This window comes from Oncorhynchus mykiss, chromosome Y (assembly GCF_013265735.2).
Source record: "Oncorhynchus mykiss isolate Arlee chromosome Y, USDA_OmykA_1.1, whole genome shotgun sequence".
Taxonomy (NCBI): Eukaryota; Metazoa; Chordata; class Actinopteri; order Salmoniformes; family Salmonidae; genus Oncorhynchus; species Oncorhynchus mykiss.
Window position 1 is genome coordinate 32,635,018 of NC_048593.1, and position 25,448 is coordinate 32,660,465.

The 25,448-nt window shown below is 41.8% G+C and overlaps 3 protein-coding genes across 8 annotated transcripts; 2 read left to right on the forward strand and 1 right to left on the reverse strand.

Moving 5' to 3' along the window:
* The first annotated feature begins 252 nt into the window (after positions 1–252).
* On the forward strand, positions 253–7,496 carry abhd10a (abhydrolase domain containing 10, depalmitoylase a). Its single transcript, XM_021591407.2, has 5 exons — positions 253–442; positions 4,640–4,823; positions 4,944–5,055; positions 5,394–5,531; positions 6,639–7,496. Exons 1-5 carry the CDS (start codon positions 361–363, stop codon positions 6,978–6,980), a joined length of 858 nt encoding a protein of 285 aa, XP_021447082.2. The 5' UTR covers positions 253–360; the 3' UTR covers positions 6,981–7,496.
* A 4,169-nt stretch (positions 7,497–11,665) lies between these two features.
* Positions 11,666–15,180, forward strand: LOC110510085 (transgelin-3). Of its 2 annotated transcripts, XR_002471526.2 has the most exons (6): positions 11,666–11,848; positions 12,723–12,921; positions 13,422–13,596; positions 13,847–13,949; positions 14,218–14,547; positions 14,683–15,180. XR_002471526.2 is itself a non-coding variant. In XM_021591411.2 (5 exons), the coding sequence occupies exons 2-5, from the start codon at positions 12,742–12,744 to the stop codon at positions 14,357–14,359; spliced, it is 600 nt and encodes a 199-aa protein (XP_021447086.1). In that variant the 5' UTR covers positions 11,666–11,848; positions 12,723–12,741; the 3' UTR covers positions 14,360–15,180. The 2 variants fall into 2 exon arrangements, 1 of the variants encoding a protein (XP_021447086.1); XM_021591411.2 differs by having other exon boundaries at positions 14,218–15,180.
* Positions 15,181–15,408: 228 nt separating this feature from the next.
* LOC110510084 (matrin-3) lies at positions 15,409–25,448 on the reverse strand. Of its 5 annotated transcripts, XM_021591410.2 has the most exons (22): positions 24,777–24,931; positions 24,326–24,392; positions 21,920–22,461; positions 21,730–21,791; positions 21,547–21,588; positions 21,345–21,445; positions 21,193–21,236; positions 20,914–21,030; positions 20,659–20,784; positions 20,411–20,575; positions 20,047–20,171; positions 19,387–19,939; positions 18,194–18,287; positions 18,034–18,053; positions 17,772–17,900; positions 17,527–17,649; positions 17,262–17,390; positions 17,040–17,170; positions 16,667–16,790; positions 16,266–16,413; positions 16,018–16,139; positions 15,409–15,724 (listed from the first exon to the last, which is right to left on the reverse strand). In XM_021591410.2, the coding sequence occupies exons 3-22, from the start codon at positions 22,427–22,429 to the stop codon at positions 15,686–15,688; spliced, it is 2,904 nt and encodes a 967-aa protein (XP_021447085.1). In that variant the 5' UTR covers positions 22,430–22,461; positions 24,326–24,392; positions 24,777–24,931; the 3' UTR covers positions 15,409–15,685. The 5 variants fall into 5 exon arrangements, with proteins under 5 accessions (XP_021447085.1, XP_036823246.1, XP_036823245.1 ...); XM_036967351.1 differs by lacking the exons at positions 24,326–24,392; positions 24,777–24,931 and adding an exon at positions 25,424–25,448; XM_036967350.1 differs by lacking the exons at positions 24,326–24,392; positions 24,777–24,931 and adding an exon at positions 25,039–25,111.

A 25,448-nucleotide genomic window follows, 5' to 3' on the forward strand; every position in this document is an offset into this window, starting at 1 on the left:
TTCATTTGTTTATTTTTAATGGAAGATTATTTAGCCATAAAATGAAGTGGGCAGAGAACAAACCCCTTTTCACATGATTTAAGATAGAATTTAAATATTATTTTGAAATTATCAGTAAATGTAAAAAACTAAAAGCAATACGGACCATACAACTTTTTGACAAATTAAAAATGTATTTTGATATGTAATACCCCTGTTAGGTTTATGTACTCTTGTTTGTGTATTTCTGTATCTGTATTTGTTTTGTTCATCCAGCGCAGGGGTTGGCAGGACCCGGAACTGGAACGCTGGCTGACTAGCTAATCAGTCGGTGTCATTCAAATACACCAGCTAGTTCAATAAGGTCGGACTGTTGTCAGAATGGCGATGGCGTATATTCTAGTAAGGCGTTTCAGCAGGGTTTTCCAATTAAATGTCCAAAGACAAGATATTATGTTTTCAGGTGAGTACTAGCTAAAAGTGTTTAATTCATGTCCCAACTATTACACTTTGAGTAATGCAGACTTCCATAAAAGCAATAACATCAGGGGGTGTGTCGCTACACCACTGTAGGAAATTAACGATACAATGAGTTAACTAGCTAGCTAATTAACCAATAGCTAAATCCTTTACGAAAAACGTCTACTGGCTAGCTAACTAGACAGATTTTCAAACGAATGTTATTTCTACGAAATCATTGCTTCAAAAACAAAGTCTGTTGGCGTTAGCTACGTTAACGTTAGTTAACTAGTTATTTAACAAACTAACACTAGCCCAGCCAAGCAAGGCCAGCTAGCGAACTACAGTAGTTGGCTAATTTGATATAATGCATGGCTTGGCTACATCGTCTTTTGCTGCACAACCCTAAATAGATAGCTAACTAGGTAGTTACGGGAAAGTACCCTGTTAATGGGAACCTGGAGCTAACTCGCCAACAGTTATTTGTCAGTATTGGCTAACTAATGAGGGTTAACTAGCTAAGTAATATCTACATCTGTCAGAACAGAGCATGAGGTGTCGAACAAGAATCAAATTAATATTGGAGTCACAAACAAAACTGTTGTAAATCACCCTTGCACCACATGGCTATCATTGTAATCTCATGAAATCATGTATTGCATGATTGACCTAGCTAATGGGTTCAAATCAAATCAAATTTTATTTGTCACATACACATGGTTAGCAGATGTTAATGCGAGTGTAGCGAAATGCTTGTGCTTCTAGTTCCGACAATGCAGTAATAACCAACAAGTAATCTAACTAACAATTCCAAAACTACTGTCTTGTACACAGTGTAAGGGGATAAAGAATATGTACATAAGGATATATGAATGAGTGATGGTACAGAGCAGCATAGGCAAGATACAGTAGATGGTATCGAGTACAGTATGTACAAATGAGATGAGTATGTAAACAAAGTGGCATAGTTTAAAGTGGCTAGTGATACATGTATTACATAAGGATACAGTCGATGATATAGAGTACAGTATATACGTATGCATATGAGATGAATAATGTAGGGTAAGTAACATTATATAAGGTAGCATTGTTTAAAGTGGCTAGTGATATATTTACATCATTTCCCATCAATTCCCATTATTAAAGTGGCTGGAGTTGAGTCAGTGTCAGTGTGTTGGCAGCAGCCACTCAATGTTAGTGGTGGCTGTTTAACAGTCTGATGGCCTTGAGATAGAAGCTGTTTTTCAGTCTCTCGGTCCCAGCTTTGATGCACCTGTACTGACCTCGCCTTCTGGATGATAGCGGGGTGAACAGGCAGTGGCTCGGGTGGTTGATGTCCTTGATGATCTTTATGGCCTTCCTGTGACATCGGGTGGTGTAGGTGTCCTGGAGGGCAGGTAGTTTGCCCCCGGTGATGCGTTGTGCAGACCTCACCACCCTCTGGAGAGCCTTACGGTTGAGGGCGGAGCAGTTGCCGTACCAGGCGGTGATACAGCCCGCCAGGATGCTCTCGATTGTGCATCTGTAGAAGTTTGTGAGTGCTTTTGGTGACAAGCCAAATTTCTTCAGCCTCCTGAGGTTGAAGAGGCGCTGCTGCGCCTTCTTCACAATGCTGTCTGTGTGAGTGGACCAATTCAGTTTGTCTGTGATGTGTATGCCGAGGAACTTAAAACTTGCTACCCTCTCCACTACTGTTCCATCGATGTGGATAGGGGGGTGTTCCCTCTGCTGTTTCCTGAAGTCCACAATCATCTCCTTAGTTTTGTTGACGTTGAGTGTGAGGTTATTTTCCTGACACCACACTCCGAGGGCCCTCACCTCCTCCCTGTAGGCCGTCTCGTCGTTGTTGGTAATCAAGCCTACCACTGTTGTGTCGTCCGCAAACTTGATGATTGAGTTGGAGGCGTGCGTGGCCACGCAGTCGTGGGTGAACAGGGAGTACAGGAGAGGGCTCAGAACGCACCCTTGTGGGGCCCCAGTGTTGAGGATCAGCGGGGAGGAGATGTTGTTGCCTACCCTCACCACCTGGGGGCGGCCCGTCAGGAAGTCCAGTACCCAGTTGCACAGGGCGGGGTCGAGACCCAGGGTCTCGAGCTTGATGACGAGCTTGGAGGGTACTATGGTGTTGAATGCCGAGCTGTAGTCAATGAACAGCATTCTCACATAGGTATTCCTCTTGTCCAGATGGGTTAGGGCGGTGTGCAGTGTGGTTGAGATTGCATCGTCTGTGGACCTATTTGGGCGGTAAGCAAATTGGAGTGGGTCTAGGGTGTCAGGTAGGGTGGAGGTGATATGGTCCTTGACTAGTCTCTCAAAGCACTTCATGATGACGGAAGTGAGTGCTACGGGGCGGTAGTCGTTTAGCTCAGTTACCTTAGCTTTCTTGGGAACAGGAACAATGGTGGCCCTCTTGAAGCATGTGGGAACAGCAGACTGGTATAGGGATTGATTGAATATGTCCGTAAACACACCGGCCAGCTGGTCTGCGCATGCTCTGAGGGCGCGGCTGGGGATGCCGCCTGGGCCTGCAGTCTTGCGAGGGTTAACACGTTTAAATGTCTTACTCACCTCGGCTGCAGTGAAGGAGAGACCGCATGTTTTCGTTGCCGGCCGTGTCAGTGGCACTGTATTGTCCTCAAAGCGGGCAAAAAAGTTGTTTAGTCTGCCTGGGAGCAGGACATCCTGGTCCGTGACTGGGCTGGATTTCTTCCTGTAGTCCGTGATTGACTGTAGACCCTGCCACATGCCTCTTGTGTCTGAGCCGTTGAATTGAGATTCTACTTTGTCTCTGTACTGACGCTTAGCTTGTTTGATAGCCTTGCGGAGGGAATAGCTGCACTGTTTGTATTCGGTCATGTTACCAGACACCTTCCCCTGATTAAAAGCAGTGGTTCGCGCTTTCAGTTTCACGCGAATGCTGCCATCAATCCACGGTTTCTGGTTAGGGAATGTTTTAATCGTTGCTATGGGAACGACATCTTCAACGCACGTTCTAATGAACTCACACACCGAATCAGCGTATTCGTCAATGTTGTTGTCTGACGCAATACGAAACATGTCCCAGTCCACGTGGTGGAAGCAGTCTTGGAGTGTGGAGTCAGCTTGGTCGGACCAGCGTTGGACAGACCTCAGCGTGGGAGCCTCTTGTTTTAGTTTCTGTCTGTAGGCAGGGATCAACAAAATGGAGTCGTGGTCAGCTTTTCCGAAAGGGGGGCGGGGCAGGGCCTTATATGCGTCGCGGAAGTTAGAGTAACAATGATCCAAGGTCTTTCCACCCCTGGTTGCGCAATCGATATGCTGATAAAATTTAGGGAGTCTTGTTTTCAGATTAGCCTTGTTAAAATCCCCAGCTACAATGAATGCAGCCTCCGGATGAATGGTTTCCAGTTTGCAAAGAGTTAAATAAAGTTCGTTCAGAGCCATCGATGTGTCTGCTTGGGGGGGGATGTATACGGCTGTGATTATAATCGAAGAGAATTCTCTTGGTAGATAATGCGGTCTACATTTGATTGTGAGGAATTCTAAATCAGGTGAACAGAAGGATTTGAGTTCCTGTATGTTTCTTTCATCACACCATGTCACGTTAGTCATAAGGCATACGCCGCCGCCCCTCTTCTTACCAGAAAGTTGTTTGTTTCTGTCTGCGCGATGTGTGGAGAAACCCGTTGGCTGCACCGCTTCGGATAGAGTCACTCCAGTGAGCCACGTTTCCGTGAAGCAAAGAACGTTACAGTCTCTGATGTCCCTCTGGAATGCTACCCTTGCTCGGATTTCATCAACCTTGTTGTCAAGAGACTGGACATTGGCAAGAAGAATGCTAGGGAGTGGTGCACGATGTGCCCGTCTCCGGAGTCTGACCAGAAGACCGCCTCGTTTCCCTCTTTTTCGGAGTTGTTTTTTTTTTGGGTCGCTGCATGGAATCCACTCAGTTGTCCTGTTTGTAAGGCAGAACACAGGATCCGCGTCGCGAAAAACATATTCTTGGTAGTACTGATGGTGAGTTGATGCTGATCTTATATTCAGTAGTTCTTCTCGACTGTATGTAATGAAACCTAAGATGAGCTGGGGTACTAATGTAAGAAATAACACGTAAAAAAACAAAAAACTGCATAGTTTCCTAGGAACGCGAAGCGAGGCGGCCATCTCTGTCGGCGCCGGAAGTTCTTGGGGTGGGGAAGCATGTAATGTTTCTGTTTTACAGGAGTGAGACACAAGTCTACAGTGCGTTATGCTACACGCCCAGACTGTCCGAAACTGGCTTATAGAAAAGTGAAGGGGAAGAGCCCAGGGGTAGTGTTCTTGCCGGGGTTTGCCTCAAACATGGGTGGGAAGAAAGCAGAAGCCCTTGAGGAGTTCTGCCAGTCACTAGGCCACTCTTACCTAAGGTAAGTTGGCTATAGTATTTTCAATTATTTAAAAAAATAGTATCATTCATGCATACCAGTATGTCAGTCCTTCAATTAGTCAGGAAAACCAATTGTTGCAGATGTATGTGGTCTTTCCAGGTTTGACTATACAGGCTGTGGGTCTTCTGAAGGTGAAATAGTAGATGGCACTGTTGGCACTTGGAAGAGGGATGTTCTATATGTATTGGACGAGCTTGTGGAGGGGCCACAAGTAAGTAGTTCCCCTCTGTTTCTATGATGAGACAAATTCTAATCAGCCAGTGTAATCCAAAGTATTGTTAGCTGAAATAGACCTGCACAGACTATTGTATAATAGTGTATAACCATTTGGGATGGTAGTTGATGTAAAACTGTTACATATTTCGTTGTGAATTGTCCACTGAGTTAACAATAAACCTCTGGAGGATTTTAGGGTTAATATACCTCGACTTGGCCTTCAGTTGTATAATAAGACTTTGGGTCCTCCGGCATGCGTAATTGACACTAGAGAGATCAGTGCTGTCATTTAGACGATCATTTCTGATCTAGCTTATTGTTCTGATGTTGCAGATTCTGGTTGGCTCCAGTATGGGCGGCTGGCTGATGTGCCTGGCAGCTATAGCTCGTCCAGAAAGAACTGCGGCCATGGTTGGCATCTCTACAGCAGCTGACCACTTTGTAACTGTCTACAATACACTTCCTATTGAGGTGAGTCAGCATTCAGAATAATCCATCTTGAGTTTTCAATAACCTTAACAGGCGCTGTATACAGACCCATGCACATTTCCCCTAATGACAGATGCTTGATTAAATGAGTCATATCAATACACTGAAGGTGGTTCAAAGGAAAGGGACATGTGCATTGTACAGGTAATTTCCTGTATTACTGAACATTGAGAGAGCAAACCACACACAAGTCAGAGTATATTATAAAGTACATATTTAATTATATGAGCTTCACCATAGCCCTGTGACTCTCAGATCAATTCAGTGTCTATAAATGAATTCTCTGAGTGCTTACAAAACAGTTCTTAGTATCATTTATAGCCAAGACACACCCATCTCAACTCGCATGACGAATAACAGATCTTAGGAACATTACACAAATAACCTTTTACTTGAAAGAGGAGTATCCCATAGCTAGATAGCATTAGCTATACATTATTGTTCAGTTTGGTCTCCTAAACTAAGTTCCTATCTCGTTCTTGGTACCACTTAGGACCAAAACATTACCTCATCCAATGGCATATATCAATTGTCAATTCTAGATACTCCCATCTCACATACACCCCCTCCTGGACAATATCAGAAAAGACAGTGAGCTTCCTAGGTCATATACTAAATCAAGATAAGGGCAACCTCAAAGGGTACATGCAATAGTTACAGACACATCCACATAAGAAGACAAGCCTCCATTCTGTCCTCCTCCCCTTCTGATATTCTTCATAGTATCACATGGTTTAAACGATACATTGACATATGAAGACAAGCCTGATCTCCCCTCTCTGGGCCCCTAGTGACTAAGCCCTAGCAGAGAAGGGATAACTGCAAACTGCCAACAGTATTATCCAAAAGAAGACATCCTAATGACATATCTCACATAAGCATTTTTATGTAAATAAAACATCTTATTTATCAATGTTACCTAACTAATTCTGATTCAGCCACGACAGTTTAATCTTGAAATTGCAAGAACAACATTTGGATGGAATTACAATTGAAACATCTTTACTAAGCACATTTTTTAAATGGCTGCCATCTTAGATAATGTCTTTACCCCCAAAATAAAATGGTATCGTTTTGTTGTCATTGTAGGTGAGGAAGGAGATTGAAGAGAAGGGGCAGTGGGTGGTTCCTACCAAACACAATGAGGAGGGCTCCATCACGTTCACCACAGAGTTCCTGAAGGAGGCAGAGCAGCACTGCGTTCTGCAGAGCCCCATTCCAGTGACTTGCCCGGTGAGGCTCATCCATGGGATGAAGGACCAGGATGTGCCTTGGCACGTCTCCATGCAGCTAGCTGAGCGTGTGCTTAGCAACGACGTTGATGTCATCTTGCGCAAGCATGGCCAGCACCGCATGGCAGAAAAGGAGGACATCAAGCTCATAGTCTACACCATCGATGACCTCATAGACAAGCTGACCACGTTGGTTTGAGTGACCAAATCAGGACAATGCTGTGGGTGACTCCTACCACCCCGACCCCAACTTTTCCGCACTCAGGCCGTTTGGTTCCCAATGCGTTACATAATCGAAGGTGCTATTGTACCAAACACACACTGTGAAGAAAATGAACTCTTGTGTTTTCTCCCGGCTCTCTCCATGCCTTTTTATTAGGATTTGTATTTACCATTGCCATGACACTTTGTTCCCACGACTACCAAACTTCTTGGGCCTGCTGTGAACAGTTTAGATTTAATCCCACAATGTGGTCTGATAGTTATTCCGTTAAACCTTCAATGAGTAGGGATCACTCCTATTAGAGTAGCCCATCAGGTACAGATGCATTATGTCCATTTGTGAGACATTTATTTTATCCACTGTCAATTTTATTCAAACAAGTGTGATGTGCCTTTTGTTATACTTATGCATGTACTCTTAAAGCCCAATAGGAGGCAGCAAATATCAGCACAGTATTTTAGGCACTTCACCATGGATTTGTATTATTATGAATCCCCAGTAGCTGCTGCAGCTACTCTTCCTTGTGTTAAGGCAGTTATACTATGTCAGTTATGGTGTGGCAGTTCCACTATGTAACATGTCTCCAGCAGAGGAAGGAGGGGGGGAACGATCAGTTGAAAAATAACTTTACTCAACTAATGTTTGATTCTAATGCTGACATCCATGCATTGCCCATATCTTATGCTGTCTGTATTTTCTGTTTGGTTCCATTGCTGACAGAACATATCTCTGTTTGTATTGATTTGTCCATGCCATTTCATTTTGCACATAAGGTCAGAACAGAATATTGACTGTATGACAACTCATGTAGAACTGAGAATTGTGTTATAAGAAAATGTATTTTAACATTTTGGTGTAAAATATATATTATGTTGAGTGATTTTAGTGCAGTCCAGAATTATAACTTTTTATGTCATTTCAACAGTCACTCTGGGTAACTTTTCAATGTTGGCCCAGTTCATGTTGGTTTTGTTGCAAGTATTAGCCATTCCAAAATGACAAAGATTTCAAATAATGATTGAACAGTAGCATGAGATGGCCTGGTATGTTTGACTGGTCTAAGACGCACAAGTAATTAGGTGAAAAGCATTGCTGTGTAGGAAGCTCATGTTTTAGTATAGTCAACATTCTGATTTAACTGGACAAAATGCCATGTGTGGCTACTACGTCAAACAGTGATGGTAAGCTGTCGTGTAATGTGACCCCAGATACACTGCCTAGCACATTGTCAGCTAAAAGTGGTTAGGACTTGATGTCATTGGTTTCCAACATACACTGCATTACCGAAAGTATGTGGACACCTGCTTGTCGAACATCTCATTCCAAAATCATGGACATGAATATGGAGTTGGTCCCCCCCCCCCCCCTCCCTTTGCTGCTACAACAGCCTCCACTCTTTTGGGAAGGCTTTCCACTAGATGTTGAAACATTGCTGCGGGGACTTGCTTCCATTCAGCCACAAGCATTAGTGCGGTCGGGAACTGATAAGCAATTAGGCCTGGCTCGCAGTTGACGGTCCAATTTATCCCAAAGTGTTCGATGGGGTTGAGGTCAGGGCTCTGTGCAGGCCAGTCAAGTTAATACACACCAATCTCGCCAAACCATTTCTGCATGGACCGCACTTTGTGCACTGTCATTGTCATGCTGAAACAGGAAGGGCCTTCCCCAAACTGCCACTTGTGAAGTGTGATTCATCACTCCAGAGAACGCATTTCCACTGCTCCAGAGTCCAATGGCGGTGAGCTTTACACCACTCCAGCCGACGCTTGGCATTGCACATGGTGATCTTTGGCTTGTGTACGGCTGCTCGGCCATGGAAACCCATTTCACGAAGCTCCCGTCTAACAGTTCTGCTGATGTTGCTTCCAGAGGAATGTTCGGAACTCAATGAGTGTTGCAACCGAGGACACATGATTTTTACGTGCTTCAGCACTCGGTGGTCCCATTCTGTAAGCTCGTGTGGCCTACCAATTCGCAGCTGAGGCATTGTTGCTCCTAGACATTTCCACTTCACAATAACATCACTTGCAGTGGACCTGGGCAGCTCTAACAGGGAAGAAATTTGACGAACTGACTTGTAAAGGTGGCTGCCTATGACGGTGCCACGTTGAAAGTCACTGAGCTATTCAGTAAGGCCATTCTACTGCCAATGTTTGTTTATGGGGATTGCATGTCTGTGTGCACAATCTTTATGCACTTGTCTGCAACGGTTGTGGCTGAAATAGCTGAATCCACAAATTTGAAGTGGTATCCTCATACACTATAAATACAAAAGTATCACAACCTCTATCCGTAATGTTTCATCTTGTGAAATAAGTTTGTTTTCAACATGTTCTATATCACAGTTACATGTTTCTAGGTGATAGTGTACTATGTTGCAGAATAGAAGGGCTAGCTCACTGTATAGTGATGCTAACAATGCATCTGAAGCTGACGCCGATGAGAAAAGTACCAGAACTTATGGATGAACATTTTAGGATGGGCCTAACACATTCGTTTCCACATACATCAGATAGGCCTCTTTTTTTATTTTTTTAAATGAGCCATTTCCAAACATGTATAGTGTCTTGTTTCTGATGTATATTATACATACACACACACTGCTTTCCTTAATAAAAGCTCAATGTTGACCATTTTAAGAATGAGATATGCTTGTCCTTTACACTAAATAAACCTAAATATTTGTCAAGTTGGAGTGGAAACCAAGTTTCTGTACAGGGTCTCTACTATGTGATCCTCAGTGCTAGACTTGTCTTTAAGAGCTTGAAAGCACCAGCCCAGCCAGACGACTTTGTGTGAAAGGCCTATTTCTATATCAGAGCTCTGGCACAGAAACAGGTTGCTAACTTGCAAGTTTGCTGGTATTCATTCCTTAGTGTTTTCAGCATTCCCTGTGAAAGAGTTCTGTTCCCTTCACATCCGTTTGTGAGATTCCAGCCCAGAGACTCTCACATGCCACAGAGCAACAGCTCACGTCTCCAGCTTCAGGTAAATCAAACTTATTTCTGCTACCTTTTCCAGAACTCCCTTAAATACCTTTAACAGGTAGGTGGTTGAAAGCTATGAGATGTTGCAGCTGTGGTATATTTTTCCAGATGCATAATCAAGCTGTCTGATTTATTAAGGTTTGTGGGGAAACGTAGGCATATTATGTTAGTGTCATATATTGACAAAAACATGTTGTTTTGGTCATTTACACAACTGGATTAAGATTTTATTTTTTCAGGTCAGAAGAAATCCCAAAATAAGATGTTTTATCAATTACTAAAAAGAAATGTGCAATACCACTATTTTTTAACACTGGTTTTTGCTGCTTCATTCCTTAAGGTAGAGGAAGCTACTTGATTCATCAGACTGATGAGATCATCAGGATACTGGGATCCCAACCAGGACCAGTGGGCTTACACTGTTCAAGAACAGGTGCCTCCACATCTACCATTGTATTGTGTGTATGGATTTTCATTGTATTATGTGAATGGATTTTGTATTGCCTTTGACCAGTCCAAGCTTTCCACCTGTGTAAATATGTATGGGTGTTTGTTTGCATTGCCATGATATATTGCTCTCTCTACCCAAGGCCAATGAGCACTGGACACAACTAAGAAAAGATGCCAAGTATTACATGGATATGGGACACCTGATGTTCGACCACTCTATGGCTACTTAAGTCGCCCATAGATAACCGTAACGTGACCCCAAACATGTCCTATTCAGAACACGCCTTACGAATTCATATAATGTGTAACTCTGCTGTTGGCATGCGTTTTTAAATAGTCAGATTGCATGTATGTCTTCCAGGGAAAACAACAGGCTCTTCTTTATGGAGATGCTGGGTAATGCTTGTATTTACCTTGACAGGTGGACAGTGACCGATGGTCAGTAGATGTGTTGTGGAGATGCTGAGCAGGCACAGTGTTATGGACAGTAGCATCACCTCGGTGAGGGTGGATGAACACAATCACTGCGCTAAATGTGCTTTCTCTACAGCGCTGTCCTTGACGTAAGAGTGTATAGCTTGCAGAATGCATTTACTGTATGTAGCCTATTATCCTGTTTATTCTGTCAAAATAAACAGTTAAAGGAAATTTATATTTTTTCGTATGTATGTTTAGTTTCTGCATATACGTTTTTTTTTCATATAGCATATTTCTGTGACATGCATTTAAGTAAGTATATGAATATAAACTATTTTATAGGAATTATAAACAATTATAAACATGTGGTTTCGTCGGGATGAAGGCAAATATGCCTTGATTCGACTGACTTTTGAATCAAACAGTTTCTTAAATAATCCCTCCTCTCTATGCCTGTGATACGTTGTCCCACCTAGCTATTTTAAGATGAATGCACTAACTGTAAGTCACCCTGGATAAGAGCGTCTGCTAAATGACTCAAATGTCAACGTACAACAGATCAATGTTTTGATCAACATAGAGAAAGCACATACACATAAACCATGGTAGTACAATTAACTGGTAAAGATTATACACAAATCATGCTAATTGAATCATTGATGGCCTACAATATATTAATGAAATAATTGTAATTAACTCCCAGTAAATTATTAGTCCTAAAACCATTCCTGGACATTTCCACTGGATGTTGTGACGTTTCTCTCGTTTGGCCATGAATTCATTCCTTAAATGCCCTGCCAGGGGCGCTGAGGCATCACTGAACTTGCGTGGCTCTGAAAGCTGTGGCGAGTCCGAGAACAGTTGCTGAGTAGGGATGCTGAGCTTGGTACTGCACCCCTCAAAGATGTACAATTTGAACAGCATGTGACTGCAGAGCCGGACTAACGACCAGGAACGGAGAGAAGCGGACCATACATTCATTTAAAATTAGTAAGTAAACGACTGAAATTGAAAAAATAATGTCCTGAGACGAATGACATTCCGAAGGGGCCTAGATGTATTGCGCACGCTATAATAAATTAATCCATTTTGCTTGCACTTGCAGTATTTTCCCTTGGCGGGAGTGTATCCAGACCGTTTTGCCTAAGTTATTTCCATAGCTCGAATGTCCGAGAGGAACTTTATTTTTGGGGGATCCATTTGCCTTTTACCTATCTATGCAAGTGCATTATGGCGTTTCATAAATCCTGCCTTGGATATGCTCTCCAGTGGCGAGTGACACCGCATGCATCACGGGACCACTACGTATAATACATTTCTTTCATATTTACCTTGATTTTTTTTTTAGAGAGAAGTATCACTCACACGGTTAAATTATACATTTCTAGATATGAAACTAGAGGTGTCCGAATATGAAGGAAATTGATGAACTTTACAACTACGTTATCTGCATCTCCTTGAAGTCAGAGGCTTACGCATGCCCGCATCTAGCTATATATAGCCTACATATGACATCAGAAATGAAAGCGCAGGGCGGGATTCTGAGTGAGCTGCATAGAGTACATTATTTATGAATACAAAGAATACACAGAGAGCAGTGGAATTTACACAGGCAGCCCAATTCTGATATTTTACCCAATTGTTGGCAAATGAGCTGATCTGGTTGGTCAAAAGACCAATTAGTGGAAAAACATATCAGAATTGGGCTGTCTGTGTGTGTTAACACAGCCATAGTGTATGGTTCCAGCAGCATAGGCCTACACATCTGACATATCCTCAAACTAGATGGCAGTTCAATTGTTATGTATTGGCCCACAATAATTGATTAAATTGAACCCTTTCCTTGCCGTCCCTCTTTTGGAAGGTCTCTAACTCTGGCAGCCATGGCTAACAGAGGACCCAGCTACGGACTGAGTAGGGAGGTTCAGGAGAAGATAGACCAGAAGTATATTCTGGACCTGGAGGCCAGACTGGTGGACTGGATCATCTTGCAGGTTGGGGGGAACATAGAGCGACCAGAGCCTGGGAGACTGAACTTCCAGAGCTGGCTCAAAGATGGAACAGTGAGTCTCTGAGCCAAACTCTGGTTGACGTAGGGCAGCAGGTAGCCTAGAGAGGAAGGCACATAGCGCTAAGTCACCACGGATAGAAGTGTCTACTAAAGGACTACAATTTAAACATAACCTCATGCCTTTACCCTATTCTAAACCTAACTCTTAAAGATGCAGTCCGGGATCTTTTGTACAACAAATTTGTTACATATTGTATGTGTGTATAACATGTCATATGGAAAGGATGAGTAGTGCAGAAAAAACAGAGACCCATTTTGACTTGTGAGCACCACTTTCAGAACTACTGGCTGAAATTATACACAAATTATGGAGCAGCACTTTAAAACACACATATACAGATAATCTCAGACTCTAATCTACCATGGTCATAATGTGCCATATTTGATAGCCTTGGGTATTATGGGGTTTCTCCTCCAACCAACCCCTGATGAGGCTGGCTGGGTGTAGGCCAGTTGTATCCTGTCATTACAACATTTCATATCGCGTTACAGATTCTTTGTAGGCTCATTAACAGCCTATATCCCCCTGGTCAAGAGCCCATAAAGAAGATCCCAGAGACAAAAATGGTCTTCAAGCAGATGGAAAAGATCTCCCAGTTCCTGCATGCAGCTGAAGCTTATGGGCTGATCACCGGGGACCTTTTCCAGACTGTGGACCTGTGGGAAGGTACAGCTCTCCTAATACAGTGGTGATTCCACTCCAGCATAAACTCACATGCAGCAAACTGTTAGTTGTTATGTTAGATAACTTCAGGTATGTAAATATATTGGTTCAATATAATAACTTTCTGGAATGGATTACTTTGTCAAATCATACATTTTCTTCTACAAAAACAAATTTGCATTACAGTCAATGAGGACCAACTAAAGCCAAATATGATATTGAAATATCTGTCTGGTATGTTGCGTGACTACAGGGAAGGATATGGCTGCCGTGCAAAGGACCTTGTCGGCTCTAGGCAGTATGGCACTCACAAAGGATGATGGTCAATATCGTGGTGAACCTGATTGGTTTCATAAGTAAGAAACTAATCAACTAATTATGTTTGTAATGAGTCCTACAAAACAGCAAAAATTGTTCATTTCTTTATTAGATACCACTCTAAAATTAACTATTTACAATGAGTCTCATTACCCAACACCCACTACCTCTCTCATCTGTTTGTTTATGCATCCATGCTATTACTGTAGGTGTAGGCCTTCCTATCTGACATAAATTTGAATCTCTCTTGTACAAACATCTATCACTGCAGGTAACTAACCAGTTGTGTCTCTCCTGTGCTTTCAGGAAAGCTCAGGGAAACCGGCGGGAGTTTTCTGAAGAGCAGCTGCGTCAAGGCCGTAGTCTGATTGGCATGCAGATGGGCGGCAACTCAGGGGCGTCTCAGTCTGGCATGACAGGGTACGGCATGCCACGCCAGATAATGTAAAAATGTCACTTGGCTCCCCTATACGGATCCAAAGTTGATCTCTCATTAGCTCAGGGGCAGCGTGAAGTTTCCCTGATGATCTCTCTATAGGGGCCCTAGATGTCACTTCATACTGAAAATCTGAGCGCTCTAATGGAGCTTTACAGACATCCTTCAAAAAAAACTTTTATGCGCACAGTGGCTCTACAGCTGCATTTACACAGGCAGCCCAACTCTGATATTTTTTCCACTAATTGGTATTTTGACATTCACATATCTTTTTCCAGAGGTGATCCAATTGGTCAAAAGACCAATTACTGGGGGGAAAAAAAGATCAGAATTGGGCTGCCTGTGTAAACAGCCTTCCCTCAGTTACATGGTCAGGTGTCATTTCGATCAGTGCGGATATATGTTGTCTGTGAATCAGACTGTTGTTCCAAGGTTTCTGTCAACACAGTTGTGACATGACAGCATGGAACTGTGCCATTGTCCAAGAAGACATTTTTGGTTATTTAGGAAAGTCATTGTAATGATAGTCACAATAGTATTACATTACAGTATTCTTTATTCAGGTAATTTACAGCACGACTAGTCTTATTTTTTACTACAGTGTGGAATGTGAACGCTATACAGCAATTTTCTTTCACATAACTTGGTTGCATGCTAATGTTCAGTATTGAATGTATTTTCTGGTTTAATTTATATTACTTAATGTACACAGATGTATGAGTACTGTGTGAAATGTATCATGTTATATATTTACAGAATTTTCCCCCAATTGGTTTCAAAATCCTCTAAACCTCTATGGATTAAATCCTTCATGATGGTTTGGACTGAAAAAATCTCCCCCATTTGTCCTTTCCTCAAGCGAATTGCTGCTCCTTGCGACAGGGTAGGTGAATCTTAGCCAGCTCGCTGTCACAGTCAAGCACCAGATGGTTCTTTGCTCTCTGGGTTACGGCAAATTCTGTAGTTCCAGCCAATCCTGTGCACATGTCCTAGTCATTGATGACAGTTAACCATTGAAAAACATTAACCATAGACCTGTCAAATAAGGTTCAGAGTAAATGTTAGCCATTTCAGAAGCAACCAATTTAATTCCAGAAGTCAAAGAATACATCAAGCAAACATTTGTTTATTCAATAAGAGGAAACTATATCCAGGTACTATTATTAACCACATAATGGGACTACATTTTGTAATAGGCTGCATTAATTCATTTCAAATGGATAACATAATGCTGTCAACAGTAACAGGAAATACTGGAATGTTAAAACTGGACAGAAACATTTATACTAAAAATGGCCAATCTTCCTCTGGGAAGACTACAGGTGGACAGCAACCCTCTCAATCAGCTACGGGCTGTTTATCTTCATCCATCTTTCTCTGAAAAGAAAATCAGTGGGATATTCAAATGGGGGTATTAACTCAATACCAAGAACACCAGCTAAAACAGATGCCCTAAAAAGTCTCATATCTTTCCATTTGGTCAATGGAAACAATGTTTCCCTATGAAGGTGATGATTATTCAAGATATTTATTGTTAAGAATTAACATTTGACAGTGAAACCTGAAGAATGTTGAAAATGTATTGTGGGCTCCAAGGTCAACTACATTTTCTTACCAATACACCACAAAGTAAGGATTCATAAGAATTACTTGTTACAGTTGAAAATTACCTTCAGGTTTAGGTAATGTGCCTCACTGCTACAGTGGACTGATTTGGCTGTTTTCTCATTGGTGTAGAAGATGTTGCACAGCTTGCAGAAAAATCCGGTCCTTGGCACCAGATAGTCTAACCCTGCAAATAAAAGGACAGAAAAAAAACGTAACTTGTTTTTGTCCTCCCTGATATCCCCATCACCCATGATCATAAAAAACAGACAGCCAAACTGAAACAGAAGTCAGTATCTCTCTAGTCTCTTACCAACTGGGTTGTTGGGTTGATAAGGACCCAGAGGCTCCTGCTGCTTCTTCTTCTCCTCTCCCTCTGGGACAGCTTCCACACCACTGGTCTCCTCACCCTCAAGGTCCACACAGACCCCCTTACTATCAGACACAGGTCGCTGGACATCCTGGCCATACAAACACAATCATGTCTATCACATATTCATTCTATTCAGCCTGAGATTGCGAGGCCAACACCAATAAATAATTTCACTATTCTCTGTGAAGCGTATTAACTGACTACATCTTGACTAACTGGGCAACTATAAAAGTATTATTCACAGAAATGCCTAAATACATAAATATTTCAGCAAGCACTTCACTAAACAAGGTAATCTCTCACCTCATTTAAATTGGGGAAACAAAATTATAGCAAATAACCTTCTCTTTCACCACTGGAGAGTGGCTTTTGGCTGACTGGCCATTAGTCTCATCTCCATGGCGATCTCTTGTTCTTCTGTTGTTCTGACTGGCCAACCACAGCTCATACTTGACTGGAGGCTTCCTGTATCCAGAGTACAGAATACAAGGTCAACCCAGTACTTGAACTCATACAGTCCAGTTTAACCATATAAACACAATATTATTGTATCTGAGATTGATATCAATTGGAAGAATGAAGTATTCAACTAGCAGTGGACGTTGGCTGGGTAGGATATCAGCATTCTTCAAATTCAACTTGAACTCATTTCCATCATCTACTCTGCTGCACACTTCCACTGTATATTCTTAGGGGCTATTGAAAATTACTTACCAGGATATCAGTGAGTCTCCCTTTTTGCACAAACTGACCCTTATCAGGGTGCCGTAAAATCTGGGAGGACGTTGGAAGCACTTCTTCACCATTTTCTGAGCGGCTTCCACACTCTCAAACTGGATATAACACTGGAGGGGGGAAAGAAGAAAAAAGTGATTCCTTTACCAATAGAAAAACACATTACGTCCTCCCTAAAGAAATGGGCTGGTGAAACCTTACCTTTCTATGAACCCAGTTCAAATGATAGCCAGTGATTTTCCCAAAAGGTTGGGCAAGCCGTAGCAGAGAGACGTCCGAGTACTTCTGCCGTGGAAGCAAACAAATGTAGATGGATCTCCCACTGGGACTCTACAATGACAGAAACAAAGTCACATTACACATAATACTAATCTTTGTGTTACAAATATTGACTATATGCTAGGTGTGTAGCTTAGCTTATTACAAATGCATAACGTGTAAAGCATAGGTACTACACCAAACCAACCTCCAACTTTTTCTGTGAATAGCACATTCTAATATCGACAGGTTTCCCCAACAACTGTCCTTTGCCTTTGTAGAATTTCACCATCTTATGCGCTTCATCGGTAGTATCAAGCTCTAACCATCCCTGCAAATATAGAAAAAGCACAACGGCATTCAAACTATGAAAACATTATTTCCATCCCATAAACAAACTAGATAACTGATCCCCAAATAACATATGGGCAAGTAACATAATTATGAACCTACCTCCTGTCTGAAGAAGGATATGGTACGGTTTACAACTTTCACGTTTGCTCGCTCTGCCAGTTTCAAGATGGCCACCTCTACGTCTCTATAGCCCTTTCTGATTGGGCTAATATGGACAACTTTTCCATCCTGTAGAAAACAGTCTTACTGAGCAACCTACTAGCAATAATGTTGGATAAAACTACTTCTACATTTTTGATACATTCCAACTACACGTTTCTAAATGAACCACGTAGTCTAGTGAACCGTGTAAAATACCAACCCATGAAGAATCCTTTGACTCTGCAAATAAAAAGAAAGGTAATTTGTATAAATATTGATATGCAGATTGTCTTTATTTGTTTTCCACACGGGCAGAACAACAGTAATAGTTATGTCCTTTGCTGCCAAGTAAGAATGTTTTTCCATCATTCATTGCTTACCCATTGACGCGTCCTCTCCAGTATCATTGTCGAGTTCATCCAATGTAACAAAATCATCCATGTTATCAGGGAAATCCATGTCATCCATATCGTCCTGTTGGAATAAGTACAGAACATCAATAAGTTAAAGAATTAAGAATGTTTCCAGTTCCAAAGTGCTGCAACAGAACCACATCGAATCTCATGATAAATATTTATGAGGTTGTTATGGGAAACTGTCAAAAGCTGCTCAAACACTGAAGATGTAAGTATGCAAAACTGTATTCAATGGTCTTGAACTATGATGAAGATCCATATCTCTTAAAGCTAGGACATAAATCCTGTGGCTGCACTATAACAAATCGATAGACAGCTTCAAATCGTTTTAAAACCTGTTGGTCAGATCAACATGTTGATCAAACCAGTTAAGGCTGAACAGCTACTCATCCATACATCAAAAATGTCTGGCTGACTGGCTGTGATTCAACGCTGATCCACTTGAACTCAGTCCTACTATGGGAGCCTTAAGCACCTGTTCTGGATTACTACTGACAGGCTATATTTTCAGGAACTTGTACAGAGATGATTTGATCACCTTTGATATTCAACCATGGAAAGTAAAGAGAAACCCTTCAGAGCTGATCTCCATCATTTAACTGATGGAATGAATAAACCATGAGCATGTCATTAAGCCTACATAGAGATAAGCCATGTCATTAAGCCTACATAGAGATAAGCCATGTTATTAAGCCTACATAGAGATAAGCCATGTCATTAAGCCTACATAGAGATAAGCCATGTTATTAAGCCTAGATACATTGCATGTTATGCTACCAAGCAAACTCAGTATTCCAACAATCCATGACTGAAACCGGGCATTGCCGACATGAGTCACAGAAAACATCTCGACTGTTTGTCTGCGTTGACGAGGTTCAATCTGAGCTTCAATCACAAGTGTCAGATCGATTTGATTTGCCACTGAAACCATTTCAGTGGTTCTACGCATAAGATGCCCACATCTGTTTCAACTGATCAATGGAGGATCTCAACCAAACTACATTCACTGGAATGCACTCAGAACTTCAACCAAGCTGCTTTAAGAACCCATTGCTGGGAACCAACATCTTGTTTACTCGACAAAAACGTATTTTCAATTCTGCGAACAATGCCTTTGTTGGTTCAGGTCACACATATGAATGACAATAATTCCTTACACCATGTTCATGAAAGCTCTCCTGTTCCATCATGTCCTCCATTGAGACGTCAGCATCACACAGAGCTGGATCATCGGCAGCCTTTAGGTCAGAATCCACCAAGGTATTGTCTGCCAACAATTCTGTGCTTTCAGGTTCCCCCTTATCTTTAGAGTCAGCCACCAGAGAGGCACTTTTGGAAGGAGCAGAGTCGTTAGTATCTGCTCCAAACTTATCTAACAAGCTTTGGTCATCTTCAACCTGGACGCTCTCTTTGTCTGGTTCTTTGTTTTCCAAATCAATGTCCTCCCCCCTTCTCTCATTCTTGACCACCTCAATCGTTTCCTTGGTCTCCTCGTCCTTGATGTCCTGCTTTACCTCTTCCTTAACCTCCTCTGAGGAGCTTTGTTGACCTTTTCCTTGTTCCACCACTTTCTCAGCAGGTTGTTTGCCTGTACTGGATCCCTCTTTGTTTGTGGAGTTTGAGTTCTTGCTGGTCTCCTCACTCTTCTGTCTGCTGCTTTGGCTTTTACTGGAATCTGTTCTTCTGGATGTGGTGGAGTCAGGACTTTCTCTACAAGGCAAAAACCATTGAGGTAAACTTCCCTGACACAAACTTCCCGACGAGGCCCACAGGAAAATTGGTCTGGCCGCCATTGCCCCAGGTGGACTCTTACTTACCTCAGACGCTTCAGTGACGATGACAAGCTGACTTTGACACTCTTTCCATTGATCTTGAGGGGGTTGGAGTGGTAGTACTTCACCATAATGTCAGCATCCTTCCAATCTACCATCTCAATCAGGGCCTGCAGATGGATAAGGAAGAATGTGTAAGAGAAAGCTAGAGGTGGTGGTTAATAATGGAGGTGTGTGTTGATTGATCTACTCCAGTCATACAATTCCATGCTATTCTGAACTTAAAATAGATACACTGCATTGTTCCATTGTTCTAATAATGTTTTTCTATTTGAAAGAGACATTTTGAAGATTTGATTGATCACAAGCAATATGGAATTGATTCAATTCCATATTGCTCAAACCTTACCTGATCACTTAAAAATGACGAATGTCGCACATCCCCAAACATCTTGGCAAGATCGAGAATCTCAGATTCTCTTTCTTTCCCAGGAGATACACGGGAAAAACAAACTACTGTACTGCTAACTTGTTTGTTGGGGCGTTTTCCTGGTGGTTCATCCGACCTTGGTGTCTAAAGGAAAAAACAAGCTCATGCTGGGAATTCTGTGATTAAGAATAGAGAATCTCTAACTTTTAAGAGGCAGGTGCACTTACATAAATACTGCACACTACAGGTGACAGGTACAGAGTCAAACCATTTCCCTTCACAATAGCTTTGCTTTCACTGTAGTGATCCACCATATTGACTGCCTCTTTGTGCGAACTCAACTCCACAAAGCCCTGGAATAAAAAACAACAGTGAATCTGCCAATAGACAAACTACACAACATAAAATGTTTAAAAAAAAAAGACAGAACGTTAAGAGTTGAGTGTTTAAACTTGAGGTTCTTAGCCATTTGTGTAACTTACCTTGCAGGGGAACACCAGATGTTTTACAACTGTGCCGAATGGCTTAGCCAAAGTCACCAAGTCTTCAACAGCAACAGACCCACGGGGATATTTAGCGACCACTACCTTTGTGCCAGCCTGATGCAAAAGATAAGATCACACATTCAAGCATGCATTTTATTTTTATTGAACCTTTATTTATTTAGCATGTAGACTTAAGCAAATAAACTACATTATAAGAAGTGAATGGAAAAAATGCTTTATTTATTAGACAACACAAGGACACAGAAGGGGCATTACCTTGGGCTTCAAATGGTGTCTTTCTGGTGCAGACCAGACTTCACCTAAAGATGAAAACATGTCAAAAAAGATTACATTTTCAAGTGGTTTGCCATTGGGCCTTATTTGGTCTAGCTCAAACTTGACATTAGGACAGGACATTAGGTTATCACCTCCTACACGGTCTGAGCTATGTTGTCTCTTGTAAGGCATAGCAGGGCGTGGCGCTCTTCTGGGCGGTGAATTAGCATCTCTACTTGGGATGGAAATTGGTCTGGAAGATAACAAACAGTGCTAAGTAAGAACAGGATGGCTAATTGTTTTACATTATGACATGCTTGTTTTCACCATGAAGCTTTATTTCATGACCCTCACATGTTCTTCCCTTGGACATCTTGTTTTTCCCAATCTGGAAATCTGTAAAAAAAAATGTTTTTAAAGAAGACAAAAACAAATCAAATTTGAATAAAACCAGGTAATAGGAAATACCTCTGCTGATTGATTTTGTGATCTGCATCAGTTTATTTTCTAAGTTTGACTTTGCATTTAAACACTTACAGACGCAAGAGTTCCCGACAGCCCTCTGCATGGCGTAATCCATTGAGATGATCCTTCCATTGCTGTGAAAAAAGCAAACTCATATTAAGCAAAAATGAATGTCATTACGAAAGGTTGAGTGTTCTGATTAAAAGCATATACTTGTTGACACACTCCAACAGCAAGAGTATTGAAATATAACAAAGCTTACCTTAGTAGAATTCAACATACAGAAGCATAGCGAGCATGTGTGTGGGTAAATGTTGGGTACAACTCCTTGAAAATCTTCCAATTGATAGGAAGAAGGTTGGCTGTCTGATGTCTTTTCCGTTGAGGGCCTAGTGTGGTGGGAATCTTTTCTTGCCTCGGCCTGCTCTGGTCGCACCTCTACTTTCTTATAGTCAGTGTCACTATGGCTGCTTGACCGGAGACGGAATGCAGGGGGACTGTCCAGTTTGCCGCCGTCTTTAACATCTGTATCCTCTTCCTGTCCGTCTCTCTTTGGGGAGGGCTCTCCCTGCTCCTCTTGCTTGGCTCGATTGGCCTTCAGTTGCATTATCAGATAAGGCAGTGTCTCCACACTGATCTCGTTCTCTGGAATCTTGGCCAGAGCATCCACGTCTTCTGGAGAGAGCCCCAGAGTGGCATATAAATTCATAGCGCTCAATGCTCCATCACCAGATCCTTTGCGTGCAGAACTTTGACCCTCACTGCCCGCCATCCTCAAATTTCCAGGGCACAGAGAAGTGTATTCTGAAATGGGAGAATAGTTTGGATTCAGTCATTTCAACAGATGGCTAAAGTAATGAGTGTAACTGTGATGACTGTGGGCGGAGTGCACTTCCGACTACATCAAGTCACTGTCAGCCGATACAAAGAAACAGGTTGTATTTGACTAATGTTTTATTAAAAAGTATGGATTTCAGTAGCAGACTAAACTACACCATTTAAGATGAAGTTGAGCCATGAAGTTAAATCCGCTTTGTGTTTTGTTTCCTTTCCACGATATATCAATATTTTTATCATCCCAGCCCTAACAACCGCGATTTTCAGCACCGAATGAATAGCCCACATTTATAATTTATATATAGCAGGTTTTTTAAGGTCCAAATAATTTGGTCTGCCTGCTTTATGTTATCATTTTTGCCATGGAAAAAAATATTGCGATACTGGTATCATCCCGGCCGTAGTAGTTTTTTATAAAACGTCATAGCTCCAGTCCATCCACACTAGTTGCCGCTTAACTCCATCATCCTAAATCATGGAGTTGAGTCACCTGGGATTTCAGTAGTGATGGGACACTGAGGCTTTCTGAAGGCTTTAGCGCTTTCACCAAATTGGTAACAGAGAAACGGAGCTTTGTGCAGAAAAACAGAGCTTCATTATTTGTTCACAATACACATTAGTGACATCTGCTGGTCAGCAATAGCAGCGTGTACCAGAGGTATTTTTTCTCCATTGTTTTCATTCTAACACTGTGGCTCAGCAGTAAGTGTTTGGCTTTAGTAGCCTGTAATCAGTTGGAATACCAGGTTTGCATCTTACATCATGCTTCCCTTTTTGCCTTCAAGTTGACTATTTCTGAAAAACTAAATCTACGGCAGTATTTATGACGCTTAAGACAAACACGTATACTATAATAAATAAAACAAATTATTTGAACAGGGCAGAATGAACATTTTTCAAAATAGTGTGCCAACAAGATTCAAACTCATACGCTCACGTCCCTGAATGTTCCATAGCCATTCCTCTACCTGCTAAACTACCTGTCAGGTAAACGTTTGTTTACAATCCTAACTATATTTGTAAGTACGTGTGCAATTTTCAAAATGGTGTGCCATCAACAAGATTCGTCCTCATACCCTCACGTCCCTGAATTAATCAATAAGGCCCCAGGGGATGTGGTACATGGCCAAAATACCATGGCCATGGGCTGTTCTTAACCACGACGCAATGCGGAGTGCTAGGAAACAGCTCTTAGTCATGGTATATTGGCCATTTATCAAACACCCCCCAATGTGCCTTATTGATATTATAAACTGGTTGCCAACTTAGAGCAGTAAAAAAAAAATGTTTTTGTCATACCCATGTTACGGTATAAAGGGCTCGAACCACCCAGTTTCTGATGTTCCATAGCCCCTTCCTCTACCTGCTAAACTACCTGTCAAGTAAAAGTTTAAGCGAGGAAGAGGCCGATGTTTGAAAACAGCTTGGAATCGAAAAAAGCACAGGAACCAGGTAGAATTCAATTGGATCGCTTAACTCAAGGTTTGAAAAAGCACGTGATCAAACGAAGCTTCGGACGCCATTGATGACGTACTTCTGATAACGTGATACACCCATAAGCACACTACTTCGCGATTTCGACGCATGCCTAGCCGCCGGAGCACCGATATCAAACGTAACTAGGCACACTGCAAAGGTTTAAGTGTTACAGTTTAACAATTATCGGCTGAGCGACTCGATGTAGTCGGAAGTTCAGTCCGCAAAGTAGTCTCCGTTCATCTCCATTGATTTCACGTACATCGTGGAGTTAAGAAAAAGCTCAGCTAGTTGCTGGTTGGGTAAAAAAGTATAGGCCCAAATTGAGACTCCTTAGCATTGACTGAATGCCTACCATCTTCAATTCATTCCATGGTTAGCTTGATCGTCTTCATTTGCAATGAGCAATTTGATGTCCCTTGCTGAAAAAAATACGTTTCCCAGAATATTGTTGCACGCTAAATAAATACATTCTCCATGGTGGAGAGGCCTTCAATTACAAGAGCTTTGTTGTTAACGTTAGCTACGCATATTTAACTCTGCAAAACGAAGCTCAATATCGTCTTACCCCCCTGATAAAAAAAATATTAGATATCAACCAAGCGCTATGTCAATGTATTGTTAGTTACTAGCTGGTGTTACCAAGCTGCACGCAGCACTTGGGAATGCGGCCCGCTAGCATGCAAGAAGTAGTTTACCAAAGCTTTCTAGAAAATTAAGCAATATCAGATTTTTTGGGCCTGAATGTTTGAGCATGAAGATCAACTACTACGTTGAATTCAAATTGTGATTGCTGTAAAACATACCTTTAAAGAAGTCCCCTTTCAGGTATTTCGTAAAATGTTCTAGCTAGTGGCTACAGCACAGTTTAAGTCCTATAACGTTACAATCTGGCTAATCGTTTTTTCCTGCACCACAAAGTGTGCAGGACGGTAAGCAAACGTTTTCATTGGTCAGTTTAGGATGTATGTCAACGGAGAACTTCCGCTCTGTCGTTTTGAAGGCAGAGTGGAATATTTGGTCACAAGTCACTCACTATTCAGAAACACAGACAAATATTATTATTACCTTCATTCAGGATGCCCACACACTTGCGCAATCTGAACTCAAGGGGTAGACGTAACATAGTAAACTGAAGTATGGAATACTTCAATAAGCATGATATGTTACGTTTCGTATGCTACAATATGCATTCAATTGTGGATGTCCATTATTCATTTCTTATGATAGTGTAAAGACCCTGGGTTTATAAACGCGGATATCGACTCTGTCGCATGAGCACGCTTTTACAGCACAGTCGACAGCACACTGGACTTCGGGCTTGAAGTTCGAGGGTTCGAGACCTGCTTCCCTGACTGTTTCATTACAATATGTTACGATTTACAATCCGTATGATGTGCTATGAATTGCCATATATGTTATATGTTACAAATTTGTAAAACATATACACTACCTTGAAACATTTTGGGGTCACTTAG

What these genes read in the sequence shown, in the direction of transcription:
- abhd10a (XM_021591407.2), top strand. Translation starts at nt 361, where the DNA reads ATGGCGATGGCGTATATTCTAGTAAGGCGTTTCAGCAGGGTTTTCCAA. An exon ending in ACAAGATATTATGTTTTCAG is followed by an intron (nt 443 to 4,639) that starts GTGAGTACTAGC and finishes TCTGTTTTACAG; the next exon opens with GAGTGAGACACAAGTCTACA. An exon ending in CTAGGCCACTCTTACCTAAG is followed by an intron (nt 4,824 to 4,943) that starts GTAAGTTGGCTA and finishes TGGTCTTTCCAG; the next exon opens with GTTTGACTATACAGGCTGTG.
- LOC110510085 (XM_021591411.2), top strand. Translation starts at nt 12,742, where the DNA reads ATGGCTAACAGAGGACCCAGCTACGGACTGAGTAGGGAGGTTCAGGAG. An exon ending in GACTGTGGACCTGTGGGAAG is followed by an intron (nt 13,597 to 13,846) that starts GTACAGCTCTCC and finishes GCGTGACTACAG; the next exon opens with GGAAGGATATGGCTGCCGTG. An exon ending in GAACCTGATTGGTTTCATAA is followed by an intron (nt 13,950 to 14,217) that starts GTAAGAAACTAA and finishes CTGTGCTTTCAG; the next exon opens with GAAAGCTCAGGGAAACCGGC.
- LOC110510084 (XM_036967350.1), bottom strand. Translation starts at nt 25,096, where the DNA reads ATGTTACGTCTACCCCTTGAGTTCAGATTGCGCAAGTGTGTGGGCATC. An exon ending in CTGTAGTGTGCAGTATTTAT is followed by an intron (nt 20,576 to 20,658) that starts GTAAGTGCACCT and finishes TTTTTCCTTTAG; the next exon opens with ACACCAAGGTCGGATGAACC. An exon ending in TGAACTGGGTTCATAGAAAG is followed by an intron (nt 17,171 to 17,261) that starts GTAAGGTTTCAC and finishes TCCCCCCTCCAG; the next exon opens with TGTTATATCCAGTTTGAGAG.